General features: G+C 42.7%; 1 protein-coding gene across 1 annotated transcript in view; it reads left to right on the top strand.

The window, feature by feature from the left end:
* Positions 1 to 24194, top strand: part of LMLN (leishmanolysin like peptidase) — an 88779-nt gene that overhangs the window by 5093 nt on the left and 59492 nt on the right. Inside the window, exons 2-7 of the mRNA XM_062209251.1 lie at positions 4636 to 4733; positions 5374 to 5404; positions 6900 to 6982; positions 7446 to 7563; positions 14070 to 14248; positions 18046 to 18151. Of these exons, the coding sequence (XP_062065235.1) occupies positions 4636 to 4733; positions 5374 to 5404; positions 6900 to 6982; positions 7446 to 7563; positions 14070 to 14248; positions 18046 to 18151 (615 nt within the window). The remainder of the gene's footprint in view (positions 1 to 4635; positions 4734 to 5373; positions 5405 to 6899; positions 6983 to 7445; positions 7564 to 14069; positions 14249 to 18045; positions 18152 to 24194) is intronic.

The following is a 24194-nucleotide window of genomic DNA, read 5'->3' as shown; positions in this document are numbered from 1 at the left end:
TCCTTTTGGAAGTTCTCCCCCTTTTAGAGAATGTGTCATTTTTCTTTCTTTGCGTTCAAATTTTTCTCTTTATTTTTGGATTCTACAAGTTTGGTGTACCTGAGTGATGGATCTTTGTGTGTGTGTGTGTGTGTGTTTTTTTTTTTTTTTTTTTTTTTGACAGGCAGAGTGAACAAAAAGAGAAGAGAGACAGGTCTTCCTTTTTCCGTTGGTTCACCCCCCAATGGCTGCTGTGGCCGGTGCACCGCGCTGATCCGAAGGCAGGAGGCAGGTGCTTCTCCTGGTCTCCCATGGAGTGCAGGGCCCTAGCACTTGGGCCATCCTCCACTGCACTCCCGGGCCACAGCAGAGAGCTGGACAGGAAGAGGGGCAACCGGAACAGAATCCGGTGCCCCGACTGGGACTAGAACCCAGTGTGCCGGCGCCACAAGGCGGAGGATTAGCCTATTGAGCCGTGGTGCCGGCCTCCTTGTAGGATTCTAATTCTAATGAATTATATGTCTGTTAGAATGTTTGGTATTATCCCCTCATTCTCTCAGGCTTTATTTCCTTAGTTTCCCCCTTCTTCAGATTGTATAATTTCTTTTGATCTGTCTTAAAATTAACTTATGCTTCTGCCATCTCCAATATTATTTACTTTTTAAAAATTTTTATTTTATTTATCTGTAAGGCAGAGAAAGCAAGAGAGAGAGACAGACACATAGACAGAAATCTCACATCCACTGGTTTAGTCCCCAAATGCCCACAACAGTACAGGCTGAGCTAGGCTGAAGCTGGGAGACAGGAATTAAATCTAGGTTTCCCATGTGGGTGTCAGAGGACCCATTACTTGAGCCATCACTTACTGCCTTCCAGGGTATGCATAAATAGAAACAGGAATCTGGAAGCAGAGCTGGAACTTGAACCCAGACACTCTGGTATAAGATGTGGGTGTCCCAAGCAGTGTCTTAACTACTATGCCAAATCCCCACCTTTCCAGTCTCCTCTAATCCTTCCTAGTGAATTTTTCATTTTAGTGGTTGTGCTTTTAAGTTCTAGAATTTCCATTTGTTTCTTTCCCATAGTCTTCTCTGTTGAGGTTCCCCATCTACTTACTCATTATGTATAGATTTTCCTTTAAGTACCTGAACACATTTAAACTGCATCAGAGTTTAAATTCAGATCATCTTAGGATCAGTTTCCATTCACTGCTTTTTTCCTCAGTGTGGGTCACATTTTTAACTTTTACTCTGGTGGCTACCAATTTTTGGTCAAATAATGGGTACCATGTATAATATGTTGTGAAGTCTCTGGACTGTCTATGTTCCTCTGTACCCCAAATTCCAGACTCTGTCTCCTGTTGCTGGCAGTAGCTCACTTCAGTTTTCTGCTGCCGTTCTTTGGTGAATTTTACTATACACATGTAATTCTAGTAGCCAGCCAAGGAATTAGGTGGGTGATCAGTTAGGGATCTGAATAGGTTTCATTTGCAGATTTTTTGGGAACCCACTGTGCCTTCTGCCTGTGTGGGACTTCCTTCCTACCTTTGTGTGCTGCAAGCTCAGACACAAAGACTGAGGCGTGCTTACAGGCAAAAACTGAACACTTGTGGGTCTCAGAGAGGTCTAATTGCTGTGTTCCAAGGGTAGATTGATCCAGATGCTGCTGCCCTTTTTACCCACAGTACCTTTAAATTGTATTGTTTGTAATGTTTTATCCAGATTTTGTAACGTGTTATCTGCAGGGAGATTAGTCATATTAAGCTGCTGTTCCAGTAGTTCCCAATATCTATTCTTACATGTAATTGCTAAGCTTTATACCCCTGATTTTGTACTTTGGCGTATGGTGTGTTGCATCTGAGTTCACAGGTATATTGATCTCCATTTCACTCTTTCAGTCATTCCTGAAATACTACCTTCTCCCTGAAGCATCTATATAGTTAAGTTTCTTTAAGTCTGACTTAAGTTCCTTCCTTTTGTAATCTTTATTCATTTTATTATAATAATTATTAGATCTATTTATCCTTCATTAACTTGAACCAATTAAAAAACAAGATCTAAGGCCGGCGCCGTGGCTTAACAGGCTAATCCTCTGCCTTGCGGCGCCGGCACACCAGATTCTAGTCCCGGTTGGGGCGCCGGATTCTATCCCGGTTGCCGCTCTTCCAGGCCAGCTCTCTGCTATGGCCCAGGATTGCAGTGGAGGATGGCCCAAGTGCTTGGGCCCTGCACCCCATGGGAGACCAGGAGAAGCACCTGGCTCCTGGCTTCGGATCAGCACGAGGCGCCGGCCGCAGCGGCCATTGGAGGGTGAACCAATGGCAAAAGGAAGACCTTTCTCTCTGTCTCTCTCTCTCACTATCCACTCTGCCTGTCAAAAAAAAAAAAAAAAAACAAAAAACAAAAAACAAAAAACAAGATCTAGGGGCATGTCTTGTGGTGCGGTGGGTTAAGCCACCACCTGGGAGGCCCATTTCCTGTATCCGAGTCCTGGCTCTTCCATTCTGATCTGCTAATGTGCATCCTGGGAAGCAACAGGGGATGGCACAAGTACCTGAGTCTGTGCCACCCAGGTAAGAGACAGGAGTGGAGTTGCAGACTCCTGACTTTGGCCTGGCCCAGCCCCTACTGTTTTGGGCATTTGGAGGTGAACCAGTGGTTGGAAGATCTCTTTCTCTGTTACCCTGCCTTTCAAATACATACATACCTACATACACACACAAATATCTTAAAAAAAAAAAGAAAGAAAGAAAGAAAATAAACTTTGCTGAGTTCAGAGTTAGCAAGTCTGGAGGCAAGAATAGATCCCTAGCAATTGGTAGACTAAATCCTTAATCCCTGGCTTCTGGAGGATTTTGAATATCAATTTAAAGATTGAAGACTATGGCCGGCGCCGTGGCTCAACAGGCTAATCCTCCGCCTTGCGGCGCCGGCACACCGGGTTCTAGTCCTGGTCGGGGCACCGATCCTGTCCCGGTTGCCCCTCTTCCAGGCCAGCTCTCTGCTGTGGCCAGGGAGTGCAGTGGAGGATGGCCCAAGTGTTTGGGCTCTGCACCCCATGGGAGACCAGGAGAAGCACCTGGCTTCTGCCATCAGAACAGCGCGGTGCGCCGGCCGCAGCGCGCTACCGCGGCGGCCATTGGAGGGTGAACCAACGGCAAAGGAAGACCTTTCTCTCTGTCTCTCTCTCTCTCTCACTGTCCACTCTGCCTGTCAAAAAAAAAAAAAAAGATTGAAGACTGTAAATTTCCTAAAATATTGCTGGGAATACCATATCCTATTGCTGTGCTCAAACAGTTTTGATAGCTTTTTATTTGCTATAAAATACTGTCCCCTGGAGATATGGGTTACATGGAATGGGGAAAAGATTAGAAGCAGGGTGTCAGGCCATTACTGTAGAGTAGGCGATAGGTACTGTGGTAATCTGTGACTGTTACTATGTTACGTTAATAGCCCAAAAGCAAGGCGTAGTTGCTTTTCTAGAATATTTAAAATTTCATTTTCCTTGTATAAGTCTTCAGAAATAGTATAGAAGAAAAATGTGAGTATTCATTGCTGGAGTCATAAGAATGAGACAGTATAGCTAGAACAACTTTTTTTTCCCTCTTTTATTCTTTTATTCCTGCCTGAAAAAAATCATGTAATGTGAACTGGAAAAAGCATTCAAAGGGAAACTCTTTTTATTTCTTTTCTTTTCTTTTCTTTTTTTTTTTTTTTACAGGCAGAGTTAGAGAGAGAGAGAGAGAGACAGAGAGAAAGGTCTTCCTTCTGTTGGTTCACCCCCTAAATGGCTGCCACGGTTGGCGCTGCGCTGATCTGAAGCCAGGAGCCAGGTGCTTCCTCCTGGTCTGCCATGCAGGTGCAGGGCCCAAGGACTTGGGCCATCCTCCACTGCCTTCCCGGGCCACAGCAGAGAGCTGTACTGGAAGAGGAGCAACTCTTTTCTTTTTTTTTTTTTTTTTTAAGGAAAGTTTTGTGCTGTTTTAAAGTGGTCTCTTCATGTTCTGAAGACTCAAAAGTCAATAAAAAATAATCTATATAAAAACTACAAATAGGCGACAGACAAATCTAAAATCTTTTTGGCAGCTTCTTGCCCCAGAATAATTTTTTTGAAGGGCCATTTATTATTTAATTGAAAGTCAGCGACAGGGAGAGACAGAGAGAGATCTTCCATCTGCTGGTTCACTCCCACATGACCACAGTAGCCAGAGCTGGGCAAGACCAAAGCAAGAAGTAAGGAGTTGGGTCTCCCACATGGCTGCAGGGACCCAAAGACTTGGGCCATCTTCCATTGCTTTCCCAGGTGCATTAGCAGGGAGCTGGATTGGAAATTGAGCAGCTGGGACTTGAACTGGTTCTATATGGCATCCATATGGGATGCCAGCGTTACAGGCAGCAGGTTAACCTGCTGTGCCACAGTGCCAGCCCCTCATAGAATGATTTAGTCATGTAAGTCAAGTTCACACTATTGGACTCCTAGACAGTAGTGTTTCCTTGGAAGGTGCTTAAGATTCAGGAATACATAAATGGTGAGTATGAATGCACCAAGGGATTTTTTCTCAGGATATTATATTTGAGATTTAATTAATTAAGTTTGAGTCCCAGTTAGCTAATCTACATGGCTTTAAATTTTTTGTCAAATCTTCCCCTTTTTCAGGTTATAAATAAGGTTCATCTTAAGGCAAATCATGTTGTGAAGAGGGATGTTGCTGAGCATTTAAGAATCAAAACTGTGTATGATAAAAGTATTGAAGAGTAAGTACACCATTATTTTTCAAAATTTTTATTATACATATAAATATTATAATATTTGTAATTTACCTGACATTTTAAGAAGTCCATAAATGGGGTTAAAATAGGACTAGTGTACCTTTAAGGTAGAATTAAGCTGAAAATGCCTTTTAGTCTAAAAAGATAGAAGCCAGGGGTGATAACTAAAGTCTATACATCATGAATAATTTAAACAGAATAAATACGAATATTCATGGGTATGGCCAATAACAAACCTGAAAGGTACTTGTTAATGAGTACCTGGTGGAGAAATAACAAGTACTGATGCAAACAATAATAAGAAAGTTTATAAAATTATGACCAGAGAGATTATATAGTCCACACAGATAAATTATGAATCTGTAGTAGTTTATGCAGAATGTTTAGAAATAGTTGTTGTCTTACCCTATCCTTAACATCCCAAGTGAATGAGAGAACTTGTGGTCATATTTAGCACATGCTTTCACATGCGGTGAACTCTCCAGGACTCATGGAGGTGAATTGAGATTTGGACAGCAGAGACTGTGGATAGCATTCTTTGGGCTCTTGACAGATGCATCCCAACAGATGAGACAGTATTCTGTCTCAGAATGGCATTTCTTATGTTTTATGTCATCATTTTCAGGTTGCTTCCTGAGAAAAGATATCTTGTAAAGGTATGTAATAAATATTTATGGCTTAAATTGAATACTTAACATAGGTGCATTTTATCATATGTAAATTCTATCTCAGTAAAGGAAAAATAGAATGACTGTTTTGTGAATGACTTAATAAAATATGTTGGCTGTGAATATATTTATCATTTTACCAAAGGTATCTTTGTAATCTGCTGAACAAAATTTTATTGATGTTTGATATTAAAGTAGTCATCTTTTTTTATGCTTTTTTAAATAAAAGGTTTATTTATTTGAAAGGCAGAGCTACAGAGAGGGGGAAGGAGAGACAGAGATAGCTTCCGTCCACTGGTTCACTCCCGAAATGGACACAATGGTCTGGGCTAGAAGGAAGCCAGGAGCCAGGAGCTTCATCAAGGTGTCTCACAGGGGTGGTGGGGGTCCAGGTACATTATCAGGGGGCTGGATTAGAAGTGGAGCAACTAGGACTGGGAAACCACTGGTGCCCATGTGGGCTGCTGGCACTGAAGATGGCTGCTTAACCTGCTCTGCCGCAGCGCCAGCCCTCCTTTTTTATACTTTCATATTGCATCTGTCTTCTCATTTTCTTACTTGCTCTCCCAAGATGTTTGGGAGCAGGATGTGATGAAGATAGATGAAAAAAATAATTTATGAAATACATTGAGAACATTTGCATGAAGAACATTCTCTTGGTGGAAATGTCCTTTTTCCTGGAGATAAATTAAGTTGATGGTGGAAATGCTGAAGTTGTTTATAGAAGTGCTAATCTCATTAGATGTTTATTTGTATAGAGTCTAACTCACATATTAAGCCAGTTTACTATGGGCCACAGGAATAGGTGAGTAACTAGACATAAGATTTTCTTGGGGCCAGCGTTGTTTGTAGTGGGTAAAGCTGCAGTCAGCCAGCAATCCCATATGGGCACTTGTTCTTGTACAAGTTTGTGTCCTGGCTGCCCCACTTCTGATCCAGCTTCCTGCTAACGGTCTGGGAAAATCAGTGGGAAGATGACCCAAATAATCCTTGGGCCCCTGCCACTCACGTGGGAGACCCTGCTGAAGCTCCTAGCTCCTGGCTCCAGCCTGGTTCAGTCCTAGCCATTGAGGCTACATGGGGAGTGAACCAGCAGATGGAAGATTTCTCTCTCCTCTCTTTGTAACTCTGATGTTCAAATAAACATAAACTTATTTAATGTTGGAATCATCTACATTGTCTCATATTTGAAGTAATCTAACTAATGGCTGAGATCTGTGCTTTTTAGTTTTCCATTTAAATGAGAGTAGGGAAGGAGGTTTCTACTCAGTGCTCTTTTCCTAGACTCAGTTAGAACGTGAGGAAATTCCTTTCCTCTTAGCCTTACCCATGGCCTATTCCTTACCATACAACCTTTTACTAACTAGTGTCTGTGTTCCGGAGCCTTTTGTCTCTCAGGCATTATATCCTGTGCTTACTTGTCTTAAACGTAATTTATCCCTTGACTACAGTTCTGACTTTTTTTTTTCCCAACTTTTTTTAGAACAAACTTTTCCCACAAGCTATTTCTTACCTAGAGAAGACTTTCCAGGTCCGTCGACCTGCTGGCACTATCTTACTTAGCAGGTATGTCACATTAAACAGGGATTCTGTTCTTCATTCATTTAGTACTCTGCCCTTCCCGTTCTATCGATACGGCCAAGTATGGAATGTACGCTAGGGTAGTTCACTGTGCTTCTTAGAGACCAAGCAACAAGGTATTTAAAAAGATTAAAAATGTTGCTCTGCTGGATCGTCATTCTTCCCCTGATTTTCTACCAGAAGGTGGCCCCTGGGCTTCCTCCTAAGATGTAGCTGTCCTGTGTTCCACACACCCTCTTCCTTCCACATGCTCACAGTGTTGACTTTCTGAAATATTTGGGTGTTTGAGTTCCCATAGTACCAAAATTCTTTTTTTAGGCTAGTTTCCTTGTTAAACTACTAGCCGTTATTAACTAATATATCGATGACTAGTTTATTACCAGTGTTTTTAACTTCTCTAAACTATTCTTTGTTTTAAAAAATAATTTGATACACACATGAACTGAAGACAATGTGCAACAAACCAGTACCTACGGAAGGAAAATGACCCTCATAGGTACTGTACTGGAGAGTGTGCCGCACACACCAAATGTGGTCCAGTCATAGTGCCTGAGGAGCATCTCCAGGTAACTCGCCCTGCGCTGCCGAGTGTTCACTCCTTAGGATAGCCTCAGGGGAGATTCTGAGTGTGTGAGCATCATTATGAAGTTTTGGCAGACCTAATTGCAGAGGTTTGGTAGCTTCATTCATCTCCCAAGAGTAATCAGAGTCAGATATGCTGATTTTATTCTTTCTTTGATTTTCAAGAGAGTATAATGATGTTTTCTCTCCATTTTTTTCTCATTTGTCTGTGGGTTGCTGATTCAGTTTAACTTAGAACTTTATCTTTGTCCTTCAGAAATCATTTTGGCAGATACATACCTCAGCTTTTTTTTTTTCTTTTTTTTTTTTTTTAAGATTTATTTATATATTTGAAAGGCAGAATGACAGAGAGAAAGAGACAGACAGACATCTTCAGTGTGTGGTTCACTCTCCAGATGGCCTCAGTGACTGGGGCTGGGCCAGGCCGAAATTAGGAGACAGAACTCCATCCTGCTCTTCCCCAGGGCCTATGTTATGCTGCCTTCCCAGGTGTGTTAGCAGGAAGCCAGATCAGAAGTGGAGCAGCCAGGACTCAAACTGGTGCTCCAGTGTGGGATGCCAGTGTTGCAAATGGAGGCTTAACCTGCTGGGCCGCAACATTGGCCCCTGCCTCAGCTTATCAGAAGGGCAATTTGAGGGGCTGGGATTGTGGTGCAGTGGGTTAAGCTGCCTCCTGTGACTCCAGGATTCCATATGAGTAGCAATTCAAGTCACAGCTGCTCTACTTCCAATGCCGCTCCCTTCTAATGTGCTGGGGAAAGGAGTGGCAGTTGGCCCAAATGTTTGGGACCCTGCCACCATGTAAGAGACCTTAATCAAGCTCCAGGCTCCTGGCTTCTGCCTGGCTCAGCCCTGGCTGTTGTAGCCATTTGGAGAGTGAACCAGAAGATGGAAGATCTCTCTCCTCTCTCTCTCCCTCCCTTCCTCCCTCCCTCTTTTTTCCTCTCTGTAACTCTGCCTTTCAAATAAGTAAATAAATCTTAAAAAAAAAAAAAAGGCAATTTGGGGGCTGGCATTGTGGTGTAGCAGGTAAAGCTGCTGCCTTGATGCCAGCATCCCATGTGAGCACTGGTTCATGCCCTGGTTGCTCCACTTCCTTTTTTTTTTTTTTTTTTTAAAGATTTATTTATTTATTTGAAAGAGTTATAGAGAGAGAGTGAGTTTTTCCATCTGCTGGTTCACTCCCCAGATGGCTGCAATTACGTCTTTCCCAGGCCATAGCAGAGAGCTGGATCGGAAGTGGAGCAGCTGGGACTTGAAACGGCACCTGTATGGGATGCTGGCAATGCAAGTAGTGGCTTTACCCACTATGCCACAGCTCCGGCCCCAGCTGCTCCACTTCCATTCCAGCTCTCTGCTAATGATCTGAGAAAAACAGCAGAGGGTAGCAGAAGTATTTGGGCACCTATGACCTTTGTGGGGGACCTGGATGAAGCGCTGGCTCTATTGGCTGTCTGGGGAGTGAACCAGTGGATGGAAGATCAATCTCTCTCTCCTCTCTCTGTAACTCTTTTAAATAAATAAATCAATCTTTTAAAAAAATAATTTTTTTATTTGAAAGTCAGAGTTATATATAGAGAGAAGGAGAGGCAGAGAGAGAGAGAGAGGTCTTCCATCTGCTGGTCCACTCCTCAGTTGGCCGCCATGGCCGGAGCTGTGCCAATCCGAAGGCAGGAGCCAGGAGCGTCTTCCGGGTCTCCCATGTGGGTGCAGGGGCCCAAGGACTTCTGGCACCCTGTACTGCTCTCCCAGACCATAGCAGAGAGTTGGATCAGAATTGGAGCAGCTGGGACTCGAACTGGTGCCCATGTGGGATGCCGGCACTGCAGGTGATGGCTTTACCCACTATGCCACAGTGCTGGCCCCAATAAAATTTTTAAAAGACCATTTGATATCTCTTAAAATTAAGAATATGTACTATGCAATATAATTATTATGCAAAATAATAATGGGAATTTATTCCATAAGAATACTAATAACCATGTAATAAATATTCAAGGATGTTCTTTGCAAAACTACAAATGTGCCTATTTTTGGTATTAAGTCATGGTATAACCATGTAATAACATGCTATGCAGTTGTTAAAAAAATGAAGTGGATCTCTATGGACTAACTTGGAAAGATGTTTAAGCCCTTGCTTACATTTAAAAAAAAAAAGTGTAGCCGGCGCCACGGCTCACTAGGCTAATCCTCCACCTTGCGGCGCCGGCACACCGGGTTCTAGTCCCGGTCGGGGCACCAATCCTGTCCCGGTTGCCCCTCTTCCAGGCCAGCTCTCTGCTGTGGCCAGGGAGTGCAGTGGAGGATGGCTCAAGTGCTTGGGCTCTGCACCCCATGGGAGACCAGGAAAAGCACCTGACTCCTGCCATCGGATCAGCGCGGTGCGCCGGGTGCAGCGCGCTACCGCGGCGGCCATTGGAGGGTGAACCAACGGCAAACGAAGACCTTTCTCTCTGTCTCTCTCTCACTGTCCACTCTGCCTGTCAAAAAATAAAAAAAAATAAATAAAAAATAAAATAAAATAAAATAAAATAAAATAAAATAAAATAAATAAGTAAATCTTAAAAAAAAAAAGTGTAAATTAGTGTGTGTAGGCTATTTTATTTGAAAAGTATAGATACATGCCGGCGCCGTGGCTCAATAGGCTAATCCTCTGCCTTGTGGCACCAGCACACCAGGTTCTAGTCCCGGTCGGGGCGCCAGATTCTATCCTGGTTGCCCCTCTTCCAGTCCAGCTCTCTGCTGTGACCCGGGAGTGCAGTGGAGGATGGCCCAAGTGCTTGGGCCCTGCACCCCATGGGAGACCAGGAGAAGCACCTGGCTCCTGCCTTCGGATCAGCGCGATGCGCCAGCCACAGTGCGCCGGCCGCGGCGGCCATTGGAGAGTGAACCAACGGCAAAGGAAGACCTTTCTCTCTCTCTCTCTCTCTCTCACTGTCCACTCTGCCTGTCAAAAAAAAAAAAAAAAAAAAAAAAGAAAGAAAAAGAAAAGTATAGATACATGCATATGATTAAAAATTATGAAACAGTCTGGAAGAATATACATACTAAAAAAACCTGGACATATAGGGTGGGCATGGGCATAGTGGTTAAGCTGCTGCTTGGGATGCCTGCACCCATATCAGAGTGTCTGAGTTCAAGTCTGGATATGCTTCTGATTCAGGTTTCCTATTAATGCACACCCTGGGGAGGCAACAGGTGATGGCTTAGGTACTTGCTTCCTTGCTACTCACATGGCAGACCCAGACTGAGTTCCAGTCTCCTGGCTTTGGCCTGGCCCAGTCCTGGCTGTGACGGTCATTTCTGGGGTGAACCAGTGCTCTCTCTTCTGCCTTTCAAATAAGTAGATTAAATCCATACATATGTACGTAGGGTGCATATCAGAATGTCAATGGTTTTCTTAAAGAGTTCTATTGTGGGGCTGGCATTTGGCCTGCGGTTTAAGACCCCTGCGTCCCATATCAGAATGCTGGGGTTTCATTTCGAGCTTCAGCAACCGATTCCAGCTTCCTGCTGATGTGACCCTGAGAAGCAGTGGTGACAGCCCAAGTACTGGATTCCTGCCACCCATGTGGGAGACCTGGATTGTGTCCCAAGTTCTGGCTCCAAGTTCTGCCACCTTCTCCACATACACCCGTTGCAGGCATGTGGGCAGTGAGCTGGCAGATGGGAGCTCCCTCTTGGTCTGCCTCCCTACCTTTAAAATAAAGAAATAAAAATTTTAAAAATAAAGAATGACATTCAAGTAAATAATTTTTAAAAAAAGAATATAATTGTGGGGGATGGTTGTTGTTGTTAAGCTATATGTTCTTGTGATTTTATACATTTATATACATATTACATATACATGTTATATAAATGCATATAAAAAATCTGAAGTTGGTACACATAAATTTGTATACATATAAATCTAAAGATATTATTGCTATTGCTGTTTTTCTCTATTTTGCTACATTCTTTCATTACTTACAGAAAATGAATACATTAGTGAACACTGACTTTTTTTAACTGAAAGTATATATTTATTTAATTTTTATTTATTTGAGAGATGGAGAGATAGATCTCCATTCCACTGGTTCACTCTGCAAATGTTTTCAACAGCTGGCTCTGGCCTAAGCTAGAGCCAGGAACTCAATCCATATCTCCCAAATGGGTGAAGAATCTTAAACATTTGAACCATCACCTGCTACCTCCCAGGGTGCCTGTTGACAGGAAGCTAGAATTAGGAATGGAGCCAAGACTCAAGCCCAGACTCTCTAATGTGGGATGAGAGAGTCCCAGGTGGCATCCTAATAACACTGAGGCCAAATGCCTGTCCCATAAGCATATGTTTGGGTTAAGTTCATCATGTAAGTTTTTTCTTAAGCCGTTTGAAGCCCAGTAAAGAAAGATTTTCTAGTCCTATATCTTGGCACCAATATAATTAACTTACTTTCTCAGATTTCTTTAGAGTATAAACCTTTTTTTAAAAAAATATTTATTTATTATTTATTTGAAAGGTAGAGTTACACAGAGGCAGAGGCAGAAAGAGAAAGAAAGGTCTTCCATCTGCTGGTTCACTTCCCCAAATGGTCGCAAGAGCTGGAACTGAGCCAATCCTAAGCAGGAGCTTCCTGTGGGTCTCCCACGTAGGTGCGGGGGCCCAAGCACTTGGGCCATCTTCTATTGCTTTCCCAGGCCACAGCAGAGAGCTGGATTGGAAGTGGAACAGCCAGGACTTGAATCAGTGCCCATATGGGATGACGGCACCACAGGGGGTGGCTTTACCTGCTACACCACAGCACCAGCCCCGAGAGTGTAAACTTTTAAAGTAGAACTTAAAAATTTAACAAAAAAAGTTTAAATATTTAAAAAAATGTTATTTATATACTAAGTTTTTTTTGTTTGAAATTTTCTAGGCTCTTCCAAATTCTGCTTTCCTGGTGGATTCTGAATTTTTTGTTCAATTAAATAGATAATCATTGAAAAGAATGTTTAAAAATCATAACTTTTTATAATACCAACTATTAAAGTAATTAAATGTAAATTTATTTATTTTTTATTTTTTATTTTTACTTTTGACAGGCAGAGTGGACAGTGAGAGAGAGAGACAGAGAGAAAGGTCTTCCTTTTGCCGTTGGTTCACCCTCCAATGGCCGCCGCGGTAGGCGCGCTGCGGCCGGCGCACCGCGCTGATCCGATGGCAGGAGCCAGGTGCTTCTCCTGGTCTCCCATGCGGGTGCAGGGCCCAAGCACTTGGGCCATTCTCCACTGCACTCCCTGGCCACAGCAGAGAGCTGGCCTGGAAGAGGGGCAACCGGGACAGGATCGGTGCCCCGACCGGGACTAGAACCCGGTGTGCCGGCGCCGCAAGGCGGAGGATTAGCCTAGTGAGCCGCGGCGCCGGCCTTAAATGTAAAATTTATAAATACACATGCTAGAGAAACAGAGTGGACAGTGTGAACTTTATTAAATGAAATGGAAATATCTTTTTTTCTCTGTCTCTACAAGCATTGATTATACCTACAAAATCACTATTTAGTGATTTTTCTATGTATAATTTGGAGATTATGATTGTTTAGGAACTTTGAGAGAAGTTCTCTAAATAGCAAATATTATAAGAATGATGTGAGGCCCAGTATGGTGGCATAGTGGGTAAAGCCACCGCCTGTGGTGCCGGCATCCCATATGGGCGCTGGTTCAAGTCTCAGCTGCTCCACTTCCAATCCAGCTCTCTGCTATGGCCTGGGAAAGCAGTGGACGATCGCCCAAGTCCTTGGTCCCCGTACCTGCTTGGGAGACCTGGAAGAAGCTCCGGGCTCCTGGCTTCAGACTGCCCAAACTCTGGCCATTTCAGCCATTTGGGGATTGATGGAAGACTCACTCTCTCTCTCGTTCTCTTTCTCTCTCCCTCTGCCTCTGCCTCTCCCTCTCTATAACTCTGCCTTTCAAATAAGTGGATAAATCTTTTTATAAAAAGAAAAGAAAAACAATGTAAGAATTGCTTAGAAAACTAGAAAAAGTGTAATATAAAATGACTAACTTTAAACATATACTTTTGTTTCATGTGAATTTTTAAGAAGATACATGAATTATTTGATTTGATGATAGAAAATGTTTTCATTAGATAAAAAGTTTTTATTTTATTTTGATTGTGGAAGTTGTTCATACACACACAAGAAATACAGGGAAGTTCTTTCATTTGGTTTTGGAGCTTTAAACTTTTTCTTTCTTTGTCTTTTCTTTCTTCCAGTTAGTTGTTTAGTCTTGATAGCAATTGTTTAAATAAGATTGTAGACTTATAATCATTTTTTAAAAAGCTGAAATCTTAGTGAAATAAATTCAAAGTTAGAGATAGAAATAGAGGGATGGAGATTTAGATTTTGCTGAAAGCTTGAGATATAATCAATAAAGATTAAGTCGTAGTATAGTGTGGAGTCACTGTAAGATGAAAGGTCCCCGCGGCTAACCCTGTCTCTGGTCTGGTTTTCTGTTGATCCCGTGAGCACAGAGATGCAGGATCTGCCGTGGGGGTAAGTGTTCCTATGAAGCAGTGGGTGTGCTGGACCAGGAGGGCATCAAGGATGCAGACTTTGTTCTTTATGTTGGTGCTCTGGCCACTGAGAGGTGCAGCCATGAGAACATCATCTCCTATGCGGCCTATTGTCAACAGGAAGCAAAAATGGACAGGTAAACATTCCTCTGAGACCTACTCCTGAAGATTTAGTAATGAGAACTCTTAAAACATGTTCATATAGCTTGCATTTGTCACATTGCCTCTACTGGTGAAAACTAGCCTTCTGCCTGGCCTGGGCTGGGGTGTGGGCCAGCTGGGACTGTTGTTCATATGGGGAAGGAGATTTGAGTCAGATGGAAGGAGAAAGGGGAAAGCCTCCTCCCATTTTTCTCCCCTGCCACTCTTTTTCCATTCCCATCCTATGCTTTTTGCCTTCAGAGAAAAGGTATGTTGCCTAGAGAATTTGCTTGTGAGCTGAATATCTCCCTAAGGAAACAATTTGATCTTTAAAGCCAGCACTTCTGTGCTAAAAGTGTGAGATGTTAAAAGTGTCTAATTGTCCTATCATTTGTTATACAGTATATGCTTCACTTAGCTAAATGATCACTTAAAAATTCAGTCTTCTTTATTATTTACAAAAGATTTCAAAACTTTTTCCCAGGGAAGGAGCCAAGCCTTGAAATGAAAAGTCATTAAATATGCAAAAGTTGCCCATCACACACCAGACAAATCAGTTAAAGGTAGTAGAACTTGCCACATGTCTCAGAATAGATTGTATGTCACATTCTCAAATCTGGGAGCAATTAGTGTGACTAATTTATGCACACATAAGAACTACTACAGAGATGATAAACATCCATCTATCTGTCAAGAGTAGCAGACCTTAAAGAGATGGCCCATGTCTATTGATATGGAATTATATAAGGAAAAAATGGAACTGTTAGTTGAACTAAGAAGGCAATACAGAGAAAACACTTCAGATTCATACTGTTAGTCTTGAAGGTGCTAAGGACGGCAAAGTCAGCAGCACGTACAGTCTGCCTTCCATATTCTGCAGGTTCTGCATGCTGCTAATAAAGCAACATTGGATCACAAATATTTGGGGAAACAATTGCAACTATACTGAACATGTACAGACTTTTTCTTGTCATTATTCTCTAAACAACATAGCGTAACATCAATTTGTAAGCATGCCTGTCATATTAGATATTACAAATAATGTACAGATGGTTAAAGTATATGGAAGGATGTCTATAGGTTATACACAAGTCCCGTGGCATGTTATATACTGGACATGGGCATCTGTGGATTCTGATGTCCATGGGAGGTCCTGAAGCCAATCCCCTGGATGCCTAGGGTTGGCAATATTGTCAAAAGCAGTGTGTTACCATGATACTATGTAGTTTTTGATGGGCTTTGGAAATCCTCTCAGGAATCTAGGCTGCGTGTTGAGAAAGCTTAGTGTCCACTACTGAATGTGTTACTGCAGGAGGCAGTGCTCAGTGTTTTCAGGGGTATGTGTGTGCCAGAGTTTCCTTTTTCCTGAGAAGTTGTCATTGACTTTTTGATATTTTATAATTAATGGTGTCTTAGGATCAAGGAAAATGTGATATTTGAAGTGCTACATGAATGGTGGTCTAGTTACTTGTTGAAGAGAAGTGCTTTCTAAAAGCAGATGTCCTTGAGAAAGAAGCCTTCACAATAGCAGTGCTACAACATCATGGTTCTTAGTCTCTAAGTTTGACCTAAAACAGGGATTGCAGACACAGGGGAAATCTCATTTTGGATATGCTATTCGGTCTCAAAAGAACATTGCAAAACAGTGTATGTAATATTCCATATTTATATGTTTAGAACACTGTAATGATTAGTTTACATTTGATATGAACAGGTAGCTAAGTGTTCTTTGTACTAGTGAATATGAAGCTGTTCGTGTATGTCTACTCATATCAGGGGAAAGATTTTGATTTCTTTTAAGAGAGTCACGTTGGAAGAAAGGGCCATATCTTCACCTGTTCATTTTGAATCTTTTTGAAGAGAGTGAAACTTTGCCTGTGCATAGTACCTAATTAGTTGCCAACAGACTAGGTAAACAGAATAGACATGTATTCCTGCCTAATGGAATTTACAGAGTACAGACTGAGAGAGGTATTACTTAATGTGCTTGCAAATAAATGCATGATTTCACAATATGATAAATACCTTTTAGAAAAAAACCAGGATGCTGGGACTGGTATTGTGGCATAGTACATAATGCAGCATACCATATGGGTGCTAGTTTGAGTCCTAGCTGCTCCACTTCCAATCCAGCTCCCTGCTAATGCGCCTGGGAAAGCAGCAGTAGATGGCCCAACGCTTGGGTCCCTGCACCTTTGTGGGAGTCCTGGAAGAAGCTCCTGGCTCCTCACTTTTACTTAGCTCAGCGCTGGCTGTTGCAGCCATTTGGGGAGTGAACCAGCAAATGGAAGGTCTTTCTCTTTCTCTTTCTCTCTTTGCTTCTCCCTCTCTTTGTAACTCTGCCTTTCAAATAAATAAAATAAATCTTAAAAAAAAAAAAAAGGATGCTGTAATATAAAACGGAAAACAAAGGGACACTGCATTTTGATCAATTGGGTGAGGAAGGCCTCTGAAAAAGGGAAATTTTAGTGGTTACCTGAACATTGGTAGACTTTAGTGAAAAAATGAGTTAGGGGAAAGAGCTTATGATAGGAAATTGCCACGTGTACCTGTTGCTCCGAAGCCGCTTCAGTAGACACTGTGTCTGAGGACAAGTGCTTGGAAAGGCAGACAGAACCATTGTGTTCTCAGTGCTGTAGGGAGTCCCTGAAGGACCTTAGGCCTGTCAGTGGCTTCATTTTATATTTTAGAGATCACCGTGGTGTTATTGTTTGTTTGTTTTTTTAAAGATTTATTTATTTATTTGAAAGGCAGAGTGACAGGGAGAGAAAGAGATCTTCCATTCTCTGGTTCACTCTCCAGCCTGGGGTGGGCCAGGACAAGCCAGGAACTCCATCTGAGTCTTCTTCGTTCATGGTGGGGGCCCAAGTACTTGGCATCATATGCTGCTTTCCTGCTTGGCCACATTAGCAGGGAGTTGTATCAGGAGAAGAGCAGCCAGTGCTCCTATGGATAGAGGATGCCAGCATCTCAAACTGAGGCTTCACTTGGTATAAGAACACCAGCCCCCTCCACTTTTTTAAAACTTTAAATAAAGTAAATGTTCTTTGTAATAGGTACTTATAACTTTTGGGTTTGTGGTTATTTCTATGGTGAAATATGACCTTGGAGTTCCTAAGGACCTTGAGGTTCCTTAGCCTCACTCATTTGCCACAACTTTTGGAAACCAGGTATCTGCTAGGTAGATCTGAGTTATCCTGGACTCTGGGTCCTAGTCTAGACACAGGGAGAGCTGTGGAATTCTGTACATTCCAAAAGATGTAGAATTTTAAAGAAGATGATGGGAAGATAAAAAATCTTTTTGTGAATATAAGCAGTGTTGGGGCACGAGAAAGATGGAGAAAAAGTTCAGCAACTTTCAGTAACCTGAACAGTTTGCTTATTGTTCTGTTAATGTATTTGATTTTCCTTTCTACCTGTCTGTGTGTCTGAAAGAATGGTGAAATGCTGAAGTCAAATATGGGTTTTGCAAGTAAAATAGTGTTTGAATACTTCTCCTATTCATTTTTAAAAAAATATTATATTGACATTTAAAAATTTTATATTTTAAAAATTCATACTAAAGTATAATAAACTGAATATGTTCCTTTTATGGAAACAGGTGTTATTAAGTCATAGGAAAGCAAAGTGTACATGTCTTGAAAGTAAAAGATAGTGAAAGTTAGCTGCTAGAGTTCAGAATTATGTTTGACATTAGCAAATACTTTTATGTCTGAGAAATTGTGGTAGAGAAGTCTAGATGAGAAAAATTGTTCTGATATATTAAAAAAAAACTCAACATCTATTTTAACAGGCCAATAGCAGGATATGCTAACCTGTGTCCAAATATGATCTCTACCCAGCCTCAGGAGTTTGTTGGGATGCTGTCCACGGTGAAACATGAGATTATTCATGCCCTGGTAATTCTACCCTCACCTAGTGTTCTTTCTTGCATGCCTGGATTTTCTGTTTATTATGCTCTTATACTGTTATTTTTTTACATATATTAAAATTTAAGATTATGTGGATTATGTTCAGTAAAACCTGCTTAATTAGGTTTCTGCCAATATAGAAAGTTTTGATGATCAGGATAGTGTCTGGGTCGAATTTTGCTGTCTAATATAATTAAACACTAAATCCATTAGGTAAATGGAATTTTTGAGAGAAGAATTAAGATTCTCAGTAAAATCTCGGAAGTGGGAATTACGACACAGCTGGTTAAGTTGCCACTTGCAACACCAGCATCCTGTTTTAGAGTGCAGGTTCAAGTCTCAGTTGCTGTATTTCCAATCCAGCTGCTTGCTAATGTGCCTGAGAAAGCAGAAGATGGCCCAGCTGCTTGTACCCCTGCCACTCATGTGGGAGACCAGGATGGGGTTCCTGGCTCCTACCTTCAGGTTGGCTTAGCCTGGCCATTGAGGCTATCTGGGGAGTGAACCAGCGGAAGGGAGATCTCTCTCTCTCTCTGCCTTGTTCTCTTTGTCTCTCTGTTACCCTGCCTTCCAAATCTTAAAGTGAAAAACAGTCATTAGAAAAATGAAATTTCCTGTACAGTGATAACTGATAAGCTAACTGTAGCTTTCTCTTATTTCTTAGCTCATTTCTAAAAGTCTGTTTGGATTTTCTAAAATTTATGTAAACTAACTTATTGAGAATTTCTCATTCTTTTTCCCCAATTTTTTCAAAACAGTATACTTTTACTACATATGTCTAAAATTGCCAAAGACTTTAGGAAATGTTCTTCTAATGCTATTTGTGTATCTAGAAAACAGAGGATAGCAAAATTCGATGTCTGAGAGAGAGAATGGATCACAAAGACATGGGTAGGAATCTTCTTACCTATATCGCCAAAAGGCATCTTAGACAAATTTCTTAGCCTTTGTATAAGCCTCAGTTTTTTTATCCTTGTGTGTAAAATGAGGACAGTAACAATACACATATGGGTACTTTTAAAAGCTTGTAGGAACAGGGTGTTTAATGCAGTAGTTATGACACAGTTTAGGACACCCGGCTTTCAAGTCATGGCTCTACTTCTAATTCTAACTTCCTGCTAATGCACACCCTGGGAGGCACCCTGAGATGACTCATGGATCTGGGTCCCTGCCCCTCATGTGGGAGACCCAGACTGAGTTCTCGACTTCTGGTTTCTTCCTGGCCCATCACTGGTTGTTGTGGGCATTTGGGGATTGAACCAGTGAATGGACAATCTCACTGTTTCTGTCTCTCTGCCTTTCAAATAAATAAAATTTATTTTTTATTGTTTATTTTATTTTATTTTTTTTTTTGACAGAGTGGATAGTGAGAGAGAGAGAGAGACAGAGAGAAAGGTCTTCCTTTTTGCTGTTGGTTCACCCTCCAATGGCCGCTGCGGCCGGCGCATCGTGCTGATCCGAAGCCAGGAGCCAGGTGCTTATCCTGGTCTCCCATGTGGGTGCAGGGCCCAAGCACTTGGGCCATCCTCCACTGCCTTCCCGGGCCATAGCAGAGAGCTGGCCTGGAAGAGGGGCAACCGGGATAGAATCTGGCGCCCCAACCGGGACTAGAACCCGGTGTGCCGGCGCCGTAAGGCGGAGGATTAGCCTGTTAAGCCACGGCGCCGGCCCGTTTCTTTCTTTTTTTAAAATTTGTTTGAAAAGCAGAGCTACAGAGAGAGAAGGAGAGAGAGAGATATATTGATCTTCCATCTGCTGGTTCACTCCACAAATGGCCACAACAACTGGGGCTGGACAAGGTCAAAGCCAGGAGCAAGGAGCTTAGGGGCTTCTTCTGTGTCTCCCACATGGGTGCAGGGGCCCAAGTACCTGGGCCATCTTCCATTGCTTTCTCAGGTGTATTAGCAGGGAGCTGGATCAGAAGTGGAGCATCCGTATGGGATGCAGGCAGAGGCTTAGCCTTCTATACCACAATGTGCCGGCCCCCTAAACTTATCTTTTAGTTCCCTTTTCACAAACTTTTTGAAGTACCCTCAAACAAAGGATTTTTTTCTTTCTTTTTTTTTAAAAGATCTTATTTATTTATTTATTTGAGAGGTAGAGTTACTGACAGTGAGAGAGAGAGAGAGACAGAGAGAAAGGTCTTCCTTCCGTTGGTTCACCCTCCAAATGGCTGCTACGGCCGGAACTATGCCGATCCGAAGCCAGGAGCCAGGTGCTTCTCCTGGTCTCCCATGCAGGTGCAGGGCCCAAGCACTTGGGCCATCCTCCACTGCCCTCCCGGGCCACAGCAGAGAGCTGGACTGGAAGAGGAGCAGCTGGGACTAGAACTCGGTGCCCATATGGGATGCTGGTGCCTCAGGTGGAGGATTAGCCAAGTGAGCCACGGCGCTGGCCCAAAGGATTTTTTTCTTAAAGATAAATAAGACAACACATATAAATTTTTTAACACCATGTTGTACATATTGTATATCAGTGGGCATTATTTATTATTCTTATTTAGTGATAGTCATGTATAACCTTGAAACGCAAACTTCACTCTTCAAATAAGCAAATACACTGGATAGCAAGGTGAAAGTTCAGTGCACCCGGATAGCACTCATGTCCTTCAAGTAAGGAGATTATAAAATGAAATACCTGTTTTCCTTCTTATTTTTAAATTTTTATTTATGTATTTGAAAGGCAAAAAAACAGAATGAGAGAGCTCCCATTTTCTGATTCACTCCCAAAATGCCCACAATAGCCGGGGCTGGGCCCACCGTGAAGCCAGGATCCCAGAACTCCATCCGTATCTCCCACATGGCTAGTACACACCCCATTTCTTGAGCCATCACCACTGCCTCCCAGGATCTGCACTAGCAGGAATCTGGAGTTAGGAGCTGAAGGCGGGTGTTGAATTCAGGCACTGTGATGTGGGACATAGGCATCTTAAATGCTAGGCCAATTGTCCACCCCAGTTTTCCTTTCATTAAAAAAGTTAAGGGGCCAGTACTATGGTGTAGCAGGTAAAGCCACTGCCTACAATGTTGGCATCTGATATGGGCTCCAGACCCAGCAGCTCCACTTCCAGTCCAGCTCTCCGCTGTGGCCTGGGAAAGCAGTAGAAGATGGCCCAAGTGCTTGAGGCCCTGCACCCATGTGGGAGACCTGGAAGAAGCTCCTGGCTCCTGACTTCATTTAGGCTCAGCTCCAGCTGTTACAGCCATTTGGGGAGTGAACCAGCGGATGGAAGACACCTCTCTCTCTCTCTCTGCCTTTCAAATAAATAAATAATTTTTTTAAAAGTTAGGTTAGCTGGCGCCGCGGCTCACTAGGCTAATCCTCTGCCTTGCGGCGTTGGCACACCAGGTTCTAGTCCCGGTCGGGGCACCGATCCTGTCCCGGTTGCCCCTCTTCCAGGCCAGCTCTCTGCTGTGGCCAGGGAGTACAGTGGAGGATGGCCCAAGTGCTTGGGCCCTGCACCCGCATGGGAGACCAGGATAAGCACCTGGCTCCTGCCATCGGATCAGCGCGGTGCACCGGATGCAGCGCGCTACCGCAGCAGCCATTGGAGGGTGAACCAACGGCAAAAGGAAGACCTTTCTCTCTTTCTCTCACTGTCCTCTCTGCCTGTCAAAAAATAAAATAAATAAATAAATAAATAAAAAAAAAATAAAAGTTAGGTTGAACCTGGTGATTGTAGTGAAAGATAAGCATCATTCTAAGTAACATTTTTAGCACAAAGAACTATAGACAATTCAATACTGAGAGAACCAGAGAAAAGCAACAGATTTGTTTATTTATTTATAAGGCAGAGTGACAGAGAGAGAGAGGGAGAGACAGAGAAAGAGAAACTTTACATCTACTGGTTCACTAACCGCAAATGCCTACAATAGCCAGCACTGGGCCAAGCTGAAGCCAGAAGCCCAGAACTCCGTCTGGGTTTCCCATGTCGGTAACAGACCCAAGTTCTTGGGCTGAGTGTTGCCTTCTCAGGTGTATTAGCAGGAAGCTGGCTCAGAAGCATCCTGTCCAGAACTTGAACCAGGCGCTCCAGAGTGGAATGCAGGTGTCCCAAGCAGCAGCTTGTCCTGCCACTGCCAGACTGCCCACCCCTCGAACTGTGTACTTTCAAATGGTAACATTTGGGTGGGCATTTGGCCGAGGGGTGAAGCAACAGATGGGAGCCCTCTCTGTTTTGCTTTCTTACTCTGCCTCTGCACCTGTCTAATTTTAAAAAGACAAAAAGGAATCATCCTAGAGTGGAACTCACTGACCTGCCTCCCCAGCTCCTCCTCCTAACTTCTGTTCTGCTTTCTGTTCTCTGTGAGTGTGACTATTCTAGGGGCCTAAGTGGAATCATACAATATTTGTCTTTTTGTGTCTGGCTTATTTCACCTAACACAGTGTCTTCAAGGTTCATCCATGTAATAATATGTAACATTTTCATTCCCCTTTTAAGGCTGGTTAATATTCCATTTTTTGTGTATACCAAACATGATACCACTTTTGTAAGTTTTTAATCTCCACAAATAAAAGTATATCTTGTTTATGGTTATAAATATTAGTCAAAGTATAATAATGTTCATGAGAATTATGCACCCTTATGTCAAGGTAGTGGTTACCTCTGAGAGAAGTAGGAGAAAGGGATGAGATTATAGGGCTTCAGCAATATACTCTCCAATGATTTCCTTCTTAAAAAAAATCTGAAGATGGTATGGCAAAACTAATATCGTAATTCTCTTAAAGAAGATGCATGAGTTTCTATTATATATTTTTTAAATTTTTCATATATTTTAGTAGTTTAAGCCTTAAAAACTGTCTTGAGGAGCAGTAAGAATTAAATAATCGGGGACCGGTGCCGCGGCTCAATAGGCTAATCCTCTGCCTGCGGCGCCGGCACCCCGGGTTCTAGTCCCGGTTGGGGCGCTGGATTCTGTCCTGGTTGCCCCTCTTCTAGTCCAGCTCTCTGCTGTGGCCCAGGAAGGCAGTAGAGGATGGCCCAATGCTTGGGCCCTGCACCAGCATGGGAGACCAGGAGGAAGCACCTGGCTCCTGGCTTTGGATTGGCGCAGTGCGCCGGTCGCAGCAGCCACTGGGGGGTGAACCAATGGCAAAAGGAAGACCTTTCTCTCTGTCTCTCTCTCTCTCACTGTCCACTCTGCCTGTCAAGAAAAAAAAAAAAAAATAGAGAGAAAGAGAATTAAATAATTGGGACCAGTGCTGTAGTGCAGCCAGTTAAGCCACATCTGCAGTGCTGGCATCTCATATGGGTGCCGGTTCATGTCCCAGCTGCTCCATGTCCAATCCACCGTCCTGCTAATGTGTCTGGGGAAAGCAGCAGAAGGTGGCCCCTGCCACCTGGGAGACCTGATGAACTTCCTGGCTCTTGGCTTTGCCTGGTCCAGTCCTGGCCATTGTAGCCATCTGAGAGCAAACCAGCATATAAAGATATTTCCCTGTCTTTTGCTCTCTCTCTCTCTCTGTAACTCTGCCTTTCAAATAAATAAATAAATCTTAAAAAAAGATTTTTTTTACAATGTGAATTTCTATGTTTGTAATCAGATTTTAAAAACAATGATTTTAAGAAGTCTTAAATTTTAATGAGATAATGAGTGCTTCCCATAAAAGTATTCAGATTCCATTCTTTATCTCTTCACTACTCAAATAGATAAAGGAACTAAAAACCACGAAATTATCATTTGACATCTCCTTTTCCTTACCGAGATTTCTTTCCTTGCTTTCTTTTCTAATACAATAATAAAAACAAAGCATTTTTTTTTAAAAAAAGGACTTATTTATTTTAATGACAGAATTACAAAGAGAGGTAGAGAGAAAGAGGTCTTCCATCTGCGGATTCATTCCCCAAATGGCCTCAGTGGCCGGAGCTTGGCAGACCCAATGCCAAGAGCCAGGAGCTTCTTCTAGGTCTTCCATGTGGGTACAGAGGCCCAAGGACTTGGACCATCCTATGCTGCTTTCCCAGGCACATTAGCAGGGAGCGGATTGGAAGTGGAGCATCCAGGACTCGAACTGGTGTCCATATGGTATC

Source organism: Lepus europaeus, chromosome 2 (assembly GCF_033115175.1).
Source record: "Lepus europaeus isolate LE1 chromosome 2, mLepTim1.pri, whole genome shotgun sequence".
In the NCBI taxonomy this organism is placed as follows: Eukaryota; Metazoa; Chordata; class Mammalia; order Lagomorpha; family Leporidae; genus Lepus; species Lepus europaeus.
The sequence above is the reverse complement of the archived record's forward strand: the minus strand, read 5'-3'. Positions and strand labels throughout refer to the sequence as shown.